The sequence below is a fragment of the Cydia amplana genome, chromosome 21, assembly GCF_948474715.1.
Source record: "Cydia amplana chromosome 21, ilCydAmpl1.1, whole genome shotgun sequence".
NCBI lineage: Eukaryota > Metazoa > Arthropoda > Insecta > Lepidoptera > Tortricidae > Cydia > Cydia amplana.
The window spans coordinates 2514175-2529215 of NC_086089.1; the positions used below are offsets into that span (position 1 = coordinate 2514175).

The 15041-nt window shown below is 38.7% G+C and overlaps 2 protein-coding genes and 1 non-coding gene across 3 annotated transcripts; 1 reads left to right on the forward strand and 2 right to left on the reverse strand.

Moving 5' to 3' along the window:
- Positions 1 to 1723: 1723 nt before the first annotated feature.
- Trnav-aac (transfer RNA valine (anticodon AAC)) lies at positions 1724 to 1796 on the reverse strand. The gene has a single exon. It is a non-coding gene; the product is annotated as a tRNA-Val (tRNA).
- A 1121-nt stretch (positions 1797 to 2917) lies between these two features.
- LOC134657913 (guanine nucleotide exchange factor MSS4 homolog) lies at positions 2918 to 3579 on the reverse strand. The gene is made up of 2 exons (XM_063513493.1): positions 3337 to 3579; positions 2918 to 3232 (listed from the first exon to the last, which is right to left on the reverse strand). The coding sequence occupies exons 1-2, from the start codon at positions 3457 to 3459 to the stop codon at positions 2993 to 2995; spliced, it is 363 nt and encodes a 120-aa protein (XP_063369563.1). The 5' UTR covers positions 3460 to 3579; the 3' UTR covers positions 2918 to 2992.
- A 521-nt stretch (positions 3580 to 4100) lies between these two features.
- Positions 4101 to 14746, forward strand: LOC134658090 (piggyBac transposable element-derived protein 4). The gene is made up of 9 exons (XM_063513694.1): positions 4101 to 4283; positions 4812 to 4910; positions 5762 to 5882; positions 6682 to 6790; positions 7507 to 7601; positions 8766 to 8886; positions 10206 to 10272; positions 12283 to 12338; positions 12990 to 14746. The coding sequence occupies exons 1-9, from the start codon at positions 4187 to 4189 to the stop codon at positions 14706 to 14708; spliced, it is 2484 nt and encodes an 827-aa protein (XP_063369764.1). The 5' UTR covers positions 4101 to 4186; the 3' UTR covers positions 14709 to 14746.
- The last annotated feature ends 295 nt before the right edge of the window (positions 14747 to 15041 follow it).

Genomic DNA, 15041 nt, shown 5'->3' on the forward strand with positions numbered 1-15041 from the left:
CTTTCATTAGGTACTTACTTACAAACAGTAATAACTGACTATCGGTGATCCTAGGTTTATGAAATTGTCAGACAACATACAGTGCGATTGATTGATTACCACTATGGCCATAATTTAGACAAACAAGTATAATACCTAAAGCTATGGTATATAATTATACCTACACCAAAGCAAAATTATTCTAATTGCTAGATTCTAAACATTAAAAATAATCTATGTAAAATTATCTCTATAAGTCGTATACCTACCTACATTACATAGGTACAAACATACAAACTGCTAAAATAATAAATCATAACTCTTTATCGTATGCAGTCGCCGTAGTCGGTTAAAGTATTCGAATGTTTTTTAAATCATTAATATGATAATATGTCATCGCTTTGTAAATAGCAGTCGACGTTAAAGATATGTGTAAGTACTTCGGTAGGTACACTTACTGACCTTATTAATTTGTAATAAGGCGAAAAATGTAAACATACCTAAGTTGACATCGACTGTACACTTGAACAGGTGTTCTATGTAAGTTACCTTTTAAATAAAAATACTTATTACCCAACAAATGATGTATTATTGCTTCCTACAAGACCGTTCATGTTACACTATCATATAGTGTCATGTCACTGTGTCTGCAGTTGTACGACCGAGACGTATGATTTATTCACATCTGCTATTGCAGCGCGCTGCTTACGAAGGCGAGCTTTAGGTACAGTTACTTCTACAACCTACTTGACCGAGCGAAAGCAAAGGCCTCCATTTATGTTTGAGAAATAACTATTAAATAAATAAATAAATACGCTATTTACCAAAAAAAAACTTTTTACGTCAAAAATGCTTTACATCATTTTGAACAAGAGCAGATACACTTCAAACTGCTGGATCGATTTCTATCAAACAGAACTTAGAACCACAAGCAATCTGGATTTCACGTAAAAAAAACCGCATCGAAATCAGTCCATTCGCTGGAGAGCTACGATGCCACAGTCAGACAGACATTGGCGTCAAAAATATAACACCCCTCTATTTGCGTCGGCCATTCAAAATGCCTTCGTCAGATATTCTCCTCTACTACTGGTCGAATTTCTCAACCAATAGGGAGTATTACTGCAATGTTTTGCCGCCAGAGTACAGCACTAGTGACTTCGGGAAACGCAAAATCGAAACTCAGCTGATCTCGTGTTATGCGATAGTTCCAATTTTGTTGTCGTTTCGTTTTTTTTAATGTTCACAAATGGCAGAAATTGGCACAGAAAACTGTGTGAGCCAGTACAAACAGCAACACTCCTAACTGTAGGTACATTGGTGGACCTTATTACAAAAGGCAAGGTCCACCGATGTGGGCGATCGATGATAAGAGTAGTAGGTACTTTTTCTGTTGTTAACTTGTTACTATACTACACACTTACCTGCCTGCAAAAATCAGTTTAATATCACGATCTAGATTTATTTCTTTGTCCTATTTCTTCTCTTGCATTCATACATTGCGTGTGCAGTTGCGGTCATGCTTGTGATTTTCATCTTAAAACTTGCAATAACAAACGCCTTTTGAAAATCTATGCGCAATTGCGCAACATCACTTTGTGTATTTGAAAATTAACAGGCGTTGAATTGCTAGCACTCAATAGTATTCACTTGTTTGTAGAAAAACTTAATTTATAGGTAGCAAGTTACTAATTACCTATAGTTAAGTAAATAAAACAAAATAAAATAAAAATAACAAAAGATGTGTTTCCGCCCGGGATCGAACCGGGGGCCTTCTGCGTGTTAGGCAGATGTGATAACCGCTACACCACGGAAACGGATATTGTAGTGGTTGAAATACTTGATCATCATTTGTAGTCCGACCACGTGAACTCTGCATCATCTGCATGGTATTTTAGGTTTATTATTAAATTCGTTTTCTAGAGTCTGTGCGGAAAGAGAAGAGTCGTGAAATGTATGGGCTCCCTTACATTCCGACTCTTTTCTTTCCGCACAGATTCTACCTTAATGTAATATCATAAAGTTAAAACCTGCCAATCTGAAATTTTATTACTTATAAGAATTTTATAAATCCATTATGATTTAATTAATTAGTTTTATAACAACAGGGGGTTGACAATAAAATCCAGAATGATGCATAAAGGTATATTTACAGAAAAACATACAAAAATTATATTGATCAATATGCAATAAGCTCAAATCATACATACCAAAGCAGTTAATCACCTAACTCTTTAAATAATTTGTTAGGTTCATTATCATTATTGTAGAAAATTGAAAAGTCTCAGTACATGTCTGGGGACCTAGCCAAGCCCAAGTAGCCATACCACAGACAATCCAGTGAGCCATACTAATTGTATAGAAAAGTGAATACTTGTGATAGAGAACTGACTGTACAATTGTCATTTTTACTTGTAACAATTACATGGCTTCAAAGATTTTCAGAATGTTAAAATAATGTGTTAAAATTGGCACCGAGTATCTGTATGGGACCATTGTTTATAAGCTAAGTATTCTTTTCGGGGTTTGGGTGTCCAACATGTGATGATGCATTTGTGCCAAAATCTGTGCCTTTTTATTAAGATTGTTATTAAAATTTGACTGCTTGTAAATATCAACTCATTAAATAATTAGTATTTATTGTAAAGTATTATTTTATCTTAGTTTACAAAGTTAATATTTTATCTGTAAATTTTCAGCATGTGTTCCACTCAAATAGGCTATCTAGTTGCTTATTCCATAAAAAAATGTGGCCTTAGAAATAATAATCCTAGATGACAACCAGGGGCCTATTGCATAACATTTTACAACTCATAATACAAGCGGAAGTCTCTTTCTAATAAAAGGGAATTAAAAGAGGCGTCCGCTTGTATTATGAGTTGTAAAATGTTATGCAATAGGCCCCTGAATTATATGTACAAGCTTCAATTACAAGCATACTTTTGATATCCTCTCCCTTTCCATAATTTTCAAGATTATAATGACATTAGCATCTAATTTAAATAAAAACTACCTAAGAATGTACAATTCTTGACAAAGCCACATAGCTGTGCTTAGTATTCATGTCATAGTAGCCCACCGGCCCAGCATCACAGTCCGCGCAACTCAGGTATTTGTAGTTGTCGACTGTGTGTGTAAAACCAATATTCTCAAACGTATACATGTTTTCTACGTGATAGAACTCGTTCACTGTTTCGTTCTGGATCTCGCCCTCCTTACGGTTGTTATCTTGTTGCATTAGAGGCAGAGCCATCTGTAAAACAAGATGTATATCTTTTAAATTTGAACTTGTATGTGTAATAATATTACTAATTTCACCGCAAAAATGTAACAATAGAAAGCTGAAACGTTATATACCTCTTGCGTGATATAATTCGCAGATTTCTTGTCTAGAATTTTAGAACTGCAGAATTTGCATTTAACATTCATTTTGTTTTTTCCGTCTTCAACGAGATCTTCCTTGTTTTCTACGTCAGCCATGGTTAGGGATTTGTGTGTCGATATAGTAGTTCAATTACAATTGGCCTTGTTCAAAAGTTTTATGCAAATAAAATAGTTATTGCAATAATTCCCAACCGGTACGACACAGTTAAGACGTGAACTTGAGAGCAAATTACTTGACAATGACAGTGACAGCACATGGACTGAACATTTAAAGAGATAGCTGTTACTTACACCTCCAAGAACAAATGTAAAACATGTGTAAAACACATACAAGTACATACTTTTGTATTCAAAATATAAACATGACTTTTAATTTATTATATCATTGTTTAGATGATTCTTATTCTAACTAATAAAAATGCAATAGTTAAAACATTTTTGCGATCACAATCGCCAAACCCAAATAATTAAATTTCAACTAGGCTCCGTAAACGTATGACTGCTGTTCACGAAGATTGTTGCGATTTTATGCATAAATTAAATAATTTAAATATATCTGTCATTATAAATAGAATAAACATAAAATTAGTGAAACTTTAAATCCTAAATTATCAATATGAATACGCACATTGTAAATATAATTTCAGCCAGGAGATTTATTACTTTTGTTTACATACTCTCTTTATTTCTTTCATTGTTATATTTGTAGTAATCCTCATAAACGTAATCAACGAAAAGTAAAAAAGTTAGGTTAGCAATACTGAAATAAAGAGAATAGTTTTGCTGCTTTAATTTATCAGTTTATTTGTTAAAATTTAGGACAATGAGTTCTGGATTTATATCTGAATCCGAAATATTGGAGCAGAGACGACGTCGCCAAGAAGAATGGGACAAAGTTAGAACCGAAGACCAACCCAAAGGTAAACTAGCTTACGAATATTGTTTTGATGCAATGTCAATGTATTTGTTATTGATGAATATAATATTTCTGTATGTTGCTATTTTAAAGTGTAAGTCCAATGGCATTCAATGCTATAGTGTTATTTCGAGTATTATAACAAACCCTTCAGCTGAGTAGGGTTGTAAACGGTAAACGTCATTATTTGCGTGCGTAATTTCTTTATCAAAGCAACAATTAAATAATGAGTGATGATATTTGTTCCTCAAAGCCAGCATCAGTTTACTCTAAATGTTATAAACAATAGCTCACATAGCATTTTATGATAGGTTTTTTTTTCATTGCATTTGCAACACCTACTGACATGTATCTATAAATTTATCAACTTCTATTATCTAAAGATTGTCAGGAAGATATGCTTTTTTTTAGCGATAATATCTCTACTTGTGTTGTTTTCTTTCTGTATTATTCTCTTTTGAGACACACCAGATATAATATTTGTATTGCACAGCGCTCATTGTGTCGATAATCCAAGTAAATGTCATTACAGAGGCTCCCGAAGAGCCGTATGACACCAGGCCTTTGTACCAGCGCCTTGAGGAACAGAAGATGAGGAAAGACGCAGAATATGAGGAGGCTCACAAACTAAGTATGTTACAATGTTTACCTTTCTCTCTCTCTCTTTAGCTCTTTTCTACCCTTCGGGTGTAGGTCTCCTTCTATTTACGCCACTCGTCACGGTTCTGTGCAACCTGGAGCCACTTCAACCCCGGAGTCCTTTTGATGTCATTGTTCTTTGTACTTTGAGGATGTTCTTCCCCCAATGTTTACCTTAAGTATAAATATACATACACATATCTTCAGTTAAGTGGAATAATGATAATTGTTGTATTGTTGATATCTATGACCTCAAGCAATATTATCATTCATGGTTTTTTAAGGAATCTATATTTTATTTTGTAGTTTGTTTGTATGCTAACTTGTGATTTATGAAGGGTGTAAAAAGGCAAAAACTATTCTGTCCTAGTGAAATTTACATGGATCATCATTTAATAATGATAATTCACCTTTCCCATTAGCGCCAAAGTATAATAGGCTTCATAATTGGATATTTCTCCAGTAACAGTTTTGAATGATTCACGGTTAGTCTCACTAGACTTACATAGACCGGGATAAGATGCATGTAACTGTGTCGAATTATCGGGAGCTCGAAAAAAATACAAAAGGTAATCACGGTTCACATGCCGGTCAATATAAGTCTAATTTTTCTAGTATTTTCTTTGGGAGATGATTTCACAATTACACTTTCATACATAAAGTACCATATCAGCCATATGGCATTGGTATGTTGTAACAGATTTAACTATACAATAATAGCGGGGTCCACACACAGCGAGCATACGCGCGAGGCAATTTCCTCGCGCACAAAACGATCAGTGTAGACGTGTGGCCGTATGCTCACTCTGTGTGGACGCGGCTAATGATGTAGCTTATAAACAGAAAACATGATCCGAGGGCTGGATGACGACGAGGTGGGTTTCCTGGACCTGGTGGAGCGCAGCAAGGCCAAGGCGGCGCAGCAGATCTCCATGCAGGAGCAGAAGGAGATGCAGGAGTTCAGGTACTGCATTATTTATTAGTTATATGTTATGTTATGTTGGCCGTGTGGTTGCCGGCTTTAGAATAGCGCCAACCCTCACATTAGATAAGGGTGTCGTACTAGGCGACTAAGTCCACAAACGAAGCAAGAACATTGACATAGATATCTAGGGACTGGCTTTACGGGCAATAATAATGAGGCATGACAGGGGCCAGTACAGCGGTGTGAAATCGCTACAACGCGATTTGTTGATGAGTTCGCATCACGCGCGCGATTGGTTGACGAGTTCGCATTACGCGCGCTATTGGTCGCAACTAGTCGCGTTAGACTGCACGATTGGCTGGAATTCGTGGGTAGCACTGCTGAACTAGTACGATGTTTAGTGCCCCATTAGCCTGTCCTTAGATATTATACGTCAATGAGCAAGAAGCTATTTCGTTAAAGGGGAGATGGTCCTCTTAGTATTGGTTTGCAATCCATCTAGGAGAAGGATACTCCAAAATAAAACCCAGAATGGAGTTTTCGTAAGGCGCAAGTAGGGTCCAACCTGAAATAAGCGGCAGATTCCTGCAGCCGACCTGTCTCCACACGTATTGAGCCTTTCCTGTGGGATAAGACAGTGAAGCCGAGAGGGTAATGCAGGTGCTGGGCATCCCTGCGTTTCCTTAATTGCGTCCCAGGCGGTGTAATGGGATGTCTCTCCGGTTTTACATCTTAAATCGTCTGCAAAAGCCGCTAAGGCCAATGATAAATGTTATATGTTAAATAACAGCCAGTGTGGGTGTGGGTCCAAGTTAATCGCGAGTTTGTGTTGCACCAGAGAGCGCGTGTCAACATTAGCCGAGAGCGAGGAGCTGACCAGACTGCGCGCGCAGCTCGCGCCGGCGCGCACCACTCCTGCGCAGCAACAGAAGAACAAACTGCAGGGGGTATGTTCGCGTTACACTACCATGTTACTCGTACCAGGGATCGGATACCGGTATTTGTTGTATGGGAACGAAAACGGTATATTTTTGTTCTTTGCTAATTATTTAGTTTCTAATAGGGCAATCTAATAATACGCACGAAGTCGTTACCTAAACACACAACTGAGTCCTACATTTCGAGTATAAAATAATTTGAAAAATATGGTTACTGACACGTACACTAACACATTAGCATGTATCGAGGTTTAATTGTCACAAAAAATCATTTTTAGGGTTAAGATAAGATAAAAAATAGTTTATTCAACTAGGCATATTACAATACGCTTATGAACGTCAAATAAAGCTACACTGGCTCCAACCCTACACCGTTCCGTGCCCAAAGGGTAAAAACGGGACCCTATTACTAAGACTCCACTGTCCGTCTGTCTGTCTGTCACCGGGCTGTATCTCATGGACCGTGATAGCTAGACAGTTGAAATTTCCACAGATGATGTATTTCTATTTCTTAAATAAATAAATTTCTGTTGCCCCTATAACAACAAATACTAAAAACAGATTAAAATAAATATTTAAGTGGGGCTCCCATACAACAAAAGTGATTTTCCCCCCGTTTTTTGGGTAATGGTACGGAACCCTTCGTGCGCGAGTCCGACTCGCACTTGCCCGGTTTTTCCTTTTAATTTGTGAATGTGGAGTCAACTAAAGTTTGGTTGTCCTAGGTGGTGGTGAGGAAACGTAAGGCGAGCGAGTTGGAGGCAGAAAAAGGCTCCCCCGTGCCCCCGCCGGCCAAAACTAACGCCAATGGTACAGACAGGTAAGAAACTGAAATATGTTGCAGGCGAAACACAATAGCAGGCCCGTAATAAGATCCTTAAGCTCAAATCCTTGATATTTTCTTTATCGTCCTAAGGGCTCATTTAGACGGCGCGCGAATTCGCTTGCGATTTTAGTTACATTGCGGTCCATTGAGGTTACAACACTGACAATCTAACCTCTAGACTGAGCTTAGGCCAATTCTTTCATGAAACCGATGCCCCCAAAAATACGGGGGTGCGGGGGGACGAGGTGAGCGAATCCCGTGCCGTGATTGGTCCGTTCAAAGACACGGACCAATCACGGCACGGGATTGACTCGAAGATGGAGTAACGCTACCGTATGTGTGGCAGAGGGGGTAGCGCGACTATGCTATGTCTAGAGGTTGGATTGTCTGTGGGTTACAACAATTCAGCCGACCGATCAAATAACGCAATGTAATGAAACTCGCATGCGAGTTCTGGCACCGCCTAACTGAGCCCTAAGGCTCACGGTGTCCTACCTATAGGACTTATTATGAAATTGAAATAGTTTTCAATAGGAACACTGTTGAATTTTTTTGTGTTCCGTACGAATTTCAAAGCCTTGCGTGTAAGAGGGTCTGTCATCTGCTGACATAAATAGGGCGTATTACTGCGATGTTCTGCCGCCAGAGAGCAGCACTAGCACCCATCGTAAACCATAGAGTAACATCCTGTGCCTTAGTGCCACTTGCACCATTCCACTAACCTGGGGTTAACCGGTTAAACCTGGAGTTACCATGGTTACCAGTACAATTTGACACTCGGTTAACGCTTTAACCGCTAAACCCCGGGTTAGTGGGATGGTGCAAGTGGCCCTTAAACTGTTTTTTGTCAAGTTTTCACAGACAATAAAATATGACATTGATACATCAAGGCGGTTTGTTTACAAAGGGCCTAACGGGAAACGCGAAAATCGAAACTCGGCTATCTACCTCCTTATCGCTCGAATATGCAAGTGATAGAGAGGTTACATAACAAAATTTCGACTTTCGTTTACGGTAGACCCTCAGATTTTGGCGGATTGTGGAAGTGGCGCCCCCTACGCAGAGTTAGTAATATTCTCTATTGGAAACATTAACTTGACTTTCACATTTTTAAATCAAATCAAACGCATGCATGGAGCCAATATATTTGTTTTCCAGTGTGCCTTCAACCGAAGCAGCTGAGTTGGGAGCAATGCGGTGTGTGGGCGTGCTGCCCGGGCTGCGACACTACGGCACGGACTCCTCTAGCGATACCGGGGACTCTAGCGACAGCGAACCAGTGAGTTAACTTTAAAAGCTTAGTTACATGCAGTTAATTTATTTAGAAAAAAAAAAAAAAAACATGGCATGTTTTGTAAGTTAAATATGTATAATATTTATTGAAATAAATGGCTGTACTACATGCAGTTAAGTCCCATTCTCGTAATTAATAAAAACCGGCCAAGTGCGAGTCGGACTCGCGCACGGAGGGTTCCGCACCATCAACAAAAAATAGAGCAGAACAAGCATAAAAACGGTCACCCATCCAAGTACTGACCCCGCCCGACGTTGCTTAACTTCGGTCAAAAATCACGTTGTCGTATGGGAGCCCCACTTAAATCTTTGTTTTTAGTATTTGTTGTTATAGCGGCAACAGAAATACATCATCTGTGAAAATTTCAACTGTCTAGCTATCACGGTTCGTGAGATACAGCCTGGTGACAGACGGTCGGACGGACGGACGGACTTTGGGTACGGAACCCTAAAAATGTGTAATGTCTTTCTAATTAAAACCGCACATGCTACCTGCAAAAAAAAGGATCGTATTGGCACCTGCGGGCTAGTCCAACGCTCAAAAAACCAGTGTAGGTGCGCTCTCCGATAACGCGCCTTTGTTACGCATGTCGATGACACATTTTAGACTGGTTCTGTAGCGTTCGACTCGCCGGCACTTAGTAACCGTAGAGCGACCACACAGCCTAGCAAAATAATTCATTCATTTTGAATCTTATCCCGATTACCATAGAGTGGTAATTAACCAGTTAAAGAGACTTCGGGGCCAGCTACAAATCGAACGACTATACAAATCGTGATACTATAGGGATGATGACACATGTTGAATTTTATAACAAAATCTAGTAAAATAGATAGCATACGAGCAATTTATCACAATAATGTGGATATTAAAATAAAATATTGAAAAATTACAAAATTACAGGACCTGAAAGTTTCAAAATTTAAGTTTTTTTTTTAACTTCCAAAAACGATAAAAGTAAGGGTACCATTCGATTCCTTACATTTCATCCAAAAAAATATTGTATGGCAACTATATACATAAACGCAATATTTCACCGACAAAAACGCAATTTTCTTGTTTTGTCCATACTACAAGATGGGCGATGACGTCACGGCCCCTGGCCGTTTTGTATAGGGCGTTTCGCGAGTGAAGTGCGACTGTCGGACTTTGACTACAATTTCTGACTTTTGTGTTACTTTAACGCAACGGGTCCCATATAGACATTTGATCCTAAAAACAAACCCGATCGATTGATACCATAAAAAAAAGTCATGTAGCCTATTTAAATCAGAGCTCGACAAAATTTCTGTTGGTTGTTTCAGGAGGACAAATGCTGCAAGCGCGACTTGCTGGGCCGGCGGCCCTCGACCGACAAGCACAAGGAGAAAAGTTAGAGCCGCATAATATTACTATTCTTACTAAGTGTAAGGCCTGAGTGGACGCTCGAAGCGGAGCGTTCGGCGGAGCGTGCAGCGTGGCTGTGGGCTCACGCGTGATGTGAGCAGCGTGCACTAAGGCCGCTCCTATACGCTTGCATTTGTTTAACATGCACGCCGCACGCCCCGCCCCGCTGCACGCCCAACTCGAGCGTCCACTCAGGCCTTACACTTAGGCGGTGAAGTGAAGGAATGTGTACAAGCAATTGTCAAAGACACGGATGAATTAGGATGACAATTTCAGCTGAAATCGACTTTGACTCAACTTCGCCGAAAAATAAAATTTTGTTAAGGATTAGAAGGGAGAAGTAAGCAAGCTTATACCGCACTGGTTTGATATAATTTAGCGTAAAACGTTTTAAAAACTCTGATTGAATTGATCGAATGACTAAACATCAAACATCAACATTTATTCAGCAAATAGGCCACAAGGGCCCTTTTAAACGTCAACATGTAATTTACATACAAGCAACAAAAAAAAAACAGCAATTATAAAATAAATCTAAGCCGCAAATATCAAATCAAACTAAAGTATTACATAGAGACGTAGAAAGTCTCTAGATGTCGAATAAAAAAAAACAATTGCAAAATTTACAAAATTTAAAAAAACAGCAAGGAACCAAAAATATTTTTTAACATTTAACAAGGTATAGCTTTTTACTTAATTGCAATAACCGTTTGCTAAAAGATTGAGCAAAAGTCCGGTCGAGACGATAACATTTCGATATAGGTAGGTACTTAGTTTAAATTATGTTCTTATTTTTTTAAACTAAAAAGATATAATATTGAAGATGAGTAAATAATATAGTCTGGTAATCCTTTTCGAATGGATATAGGAATAGGAGGAATGACTCCTATTCCTATAATTCGTTTTTTTAGCATTAGAAATAAGGTAAGCGATCTTGACACGTCTTTTAATTGAAAAACGCTTTTTAAAAATCAGTAACTATTACTTATGAAAGCGGAAGAATATAAATGATCGTATTAGATTCATAATTGTTACATATTTGCCATTATTTATTTTTAAAACGTGTTTTTCAATAAAAAGACACGTCAAGATTGTTTACCTTATTTCTAATGCTAAAAAACGAACTATATATCCTTCCTATTTGTGTATAAAATTATACGTTCTAGAATTTTTCAATAGGTAATTTAAGTGTCACATAATTAAAAATTAGAATGGATTACCTATACAAAATCACGGGTTCAAATATTTTCAAGTAATAAGCTAATTAAGTGCTGTGTTATTATAGATCATAATGGAGGTTTCCTAATATAATAGAATATTCAGTAACATTTTACAAAATTACAATTGTAATTGGTTCAAGGCTTGTAGGGTTATTACAATTTAGACTGTTTAATGTAATTAAATGTATCTTATTGTAATTGTTGTTTTGTTTTAGTTATATGCTTAGTTTTATGTGATTTTACCATTTACAAAGCATTTCAATGATTATTTATCAATTTATCTCACTTCTTTCTATTATATGGTAAAATAAACATTTAACTAAGTACCTACGTCTATTTTACCCCATTAATGGCAAACGTTTGTTTTTTTTTTGGGTGTATTCCCATTTGTCTCCGCCCGGCACAGATGGGAATAGATACATTCATAATATGAATCAACCCCAAATGTCCCCGCCTGTTGTATGGCGCGGGGACGTATGGGAATACCTACACCATTTTTTTCTATACTCATTAGTGAATGTAAAATTAGCTTCCGCATTTCCATATACAGGACCTAAATCATATAAAATATCGTTAAATGATATCAAATATTTTCCAAGAAGTCCTACCATCTTTAATAAGAGACCGGTCCGAATGAAAATTGCAAAAACCTGCAATTGTAGCAAATGTGTTAAGTTAATGTTACATTGACATCATTTTGCTACGCAATTTGACGTCAATCCGAACTGGGCCTTAACTTTTTGCGAAAATTGTAACGCGTTTTTGCAATTTTCAGGTGACGAGAACGGGCAGTCTCCGAATGAGGGTGATTTCGTCGAAGATAAAAACAAGGTAAATATTAAGCTATGACTTTTATAACTAGTTTAGATATCTGAATTTTGGCATCATTTATGTACTTGACGGTTTTAGAATTTTACACATACTGGTAGATTTCACACCGATCTTGCTGTATCGTAATTTCTTAATCCCAGGGATTCGTATAGGAGGTGCAAGCACGTACTACTAGCCCTTGGACCCGTTTCTCAAAAGCTTGTATTACAAATTACAAGCTAGAGTTGGTCAAAGACGTCTAGTCTTTCTAAGATGGCATATAGTCAAGAAATAGAAACAGATTCCGCAGTGGTGAGCCACCTAGGGGTCCATGGCGTTAGCCGCGATAGCTAAAGACGCTGGATCGAATCCGGCCTTTACCACAGAATAAATAATAGTACTAAGTACAGATGACTCACTCTCTAACAAAACGCGTCTGTTACGATCAGCACAGATATGGCCGCTAGGTGGCGACAGCGCCACGCGCGGCTTATGGCTTTCCCCAAAACTGGGGCCGAACGGATGTACTTTTAGCTACCTGTAGCAAAGCGACGAAATCGCGGAGTGAGACACGCCTGCCTTTACCACTAAGGAGCTTCGTCACTTTTTCTTTAGTAGTATATGATATTTATTTCAGTTTAAGATGATTGTTGTGCTTCAATATATTTCCAGAAAAATAAAAGGCCCAAAGACCCCAACGTAATATCCGTGGACTCGGGCAGCGAGGCGGACGAAGACTTCATACGATCCCTGCTCTCCGTACAATACCAGGCCAACTTCAAGCTGGAACCAGCCCCGGAAGAAACCTTCGACACTTACGACTGCATGAACCAAAACTTCTACTGGTCCCAAGACTTCAGTACATTCGCGGGACGACAGGAACCTTACAACTTCGTACCCGGCTCCAAAATCAACAGCCAATCCCCATATGAGCTATTTACATCAATATGGGACAGAAATATCATGCAGAAAATCGCGGATGAGACTAACAAGTACGCCTGGCAAACTATTACCCCTAAATGCAAGACTGAAGGCGGTATACCGAACACTTCAAGACTTTCCAGGTGGAAAGACACTACGGTTGAGGAGTTGTATCTCTTCTTCGCCGTTTTGATTTTCATGCCGTTCTGCCATAGAGAAAAACTTGCCGATTACTGGTCGACCGGCAGATTGGAGATGTCTAACTTCAGATCGTTAATGAGTAGAAACAGGTTTCAGTTGCTCCTGAGATTCCTACATTTTGTTGATAATGACACGCTCTCCGTTTCTAAAGTAACTGGAAATGAGAAGAAATTGGCGAAAATTAAACCTATCATAGATTATTGCAATATGAAATTTAGCAATCTTTACGTGCCTGGACAGTATTTGAGTCTCAACGAATCGTATCCGCTGTGGAAAGGTCAGTTTAATTGGGAGAGAAGCATTAAGAATCGAGAGCAATTCGGCTTTAAATCGCACGAGCTCTACGAGGCCAGGACTGGTTATTTGTTGAGATTCCTCATAGACACCGGTCGAGGGACCGACGAGAGAGCGCACGCGAAAACCACCCTTAAACTCATGCAGCAATACTTAGACAGGGGCCATTCTGTGGCTATGGATGCCACATATACACAAGTCCCTTTAACGCGCTACTTGAAAACGAGACGAACTGACGTCATCGGCTTGATAAACAAAGAAAAACCGCAAATCCCCGAAGTTATTAAAAATATAGACGATAAGAGATTACAGAAAGGCGAGTTACTCTCCTGGCAGAGCGGAGACATGTCCATTATATCCTGGAAAGACGCTGAACTCACCACAATAGTATCTACATACCACAAACCAGATATGGTCTTAGTCGCCCAGAACAGCTTAAGTCACATGCTCCCACGGATACCTTTAGCTCTACACGACTACAACAAATGCAACGTGGACAAAGACAAAAAAATGTCGTACACCATGGAGAGGAAACGTGGTCTCAAATGGTACATCAAGATATTCCGCCGACTATTAAACTCCAGCATTCTAAACGCTTACGTCCTATACCAGTCCAACTGTAATACATCAAAACCTATAAGCCACAGGAACTTTCGTTACGATTTAGCTGAAAATTTAGCGGTTCGCTACGGTGTTAACAAAGTAACCGCCCAACCTGTGTCTAGAAGCAACGAGATTAGGTTGGATGGCAAAAACGACCATTATCCGACCCACACAGAAATGCCAAGTGGCAAAAATCGGAGGAGTAGACGTCGATGCCACCGGTGCCAAGCGCTTGGCCGCCGCAGCCAAGTGACTGTGATGTGTGCCAAGTGCCAAGTCGGCCTGTGCATCGGGCCGTGCTGGAAGGAATACCACACTCTTAAATGTTTAAATAAAGAGAAACCTAAGAAGAAAGGGAAACTTCGCAGATAATTGGCAAGCCAATAGAGTAAGAAATGGCTTAATACCAGAGGATAAATAATAGTACTAACGTACTGAAATTGCTGCGTTTTGTGAGCGCGGCGGTCGCGTAGTCGTGTTACTGCATTCGCTTTGTTACAACAACGCTAATACAACTAAACTTAAATCCAATCGCGATGATTTTTCGTTTTGTCTGGTGAAATAATATTCGGTATATTTTGTAAAAAAACTTTAATTAAATGTCACATCAAAAAATGTATGACATTAGGTACATGAATTAAATAGTAAATAAAGTGTTTACCTACCATGAAAACCAGCATGATATTTTACTAATGTTTACGAATT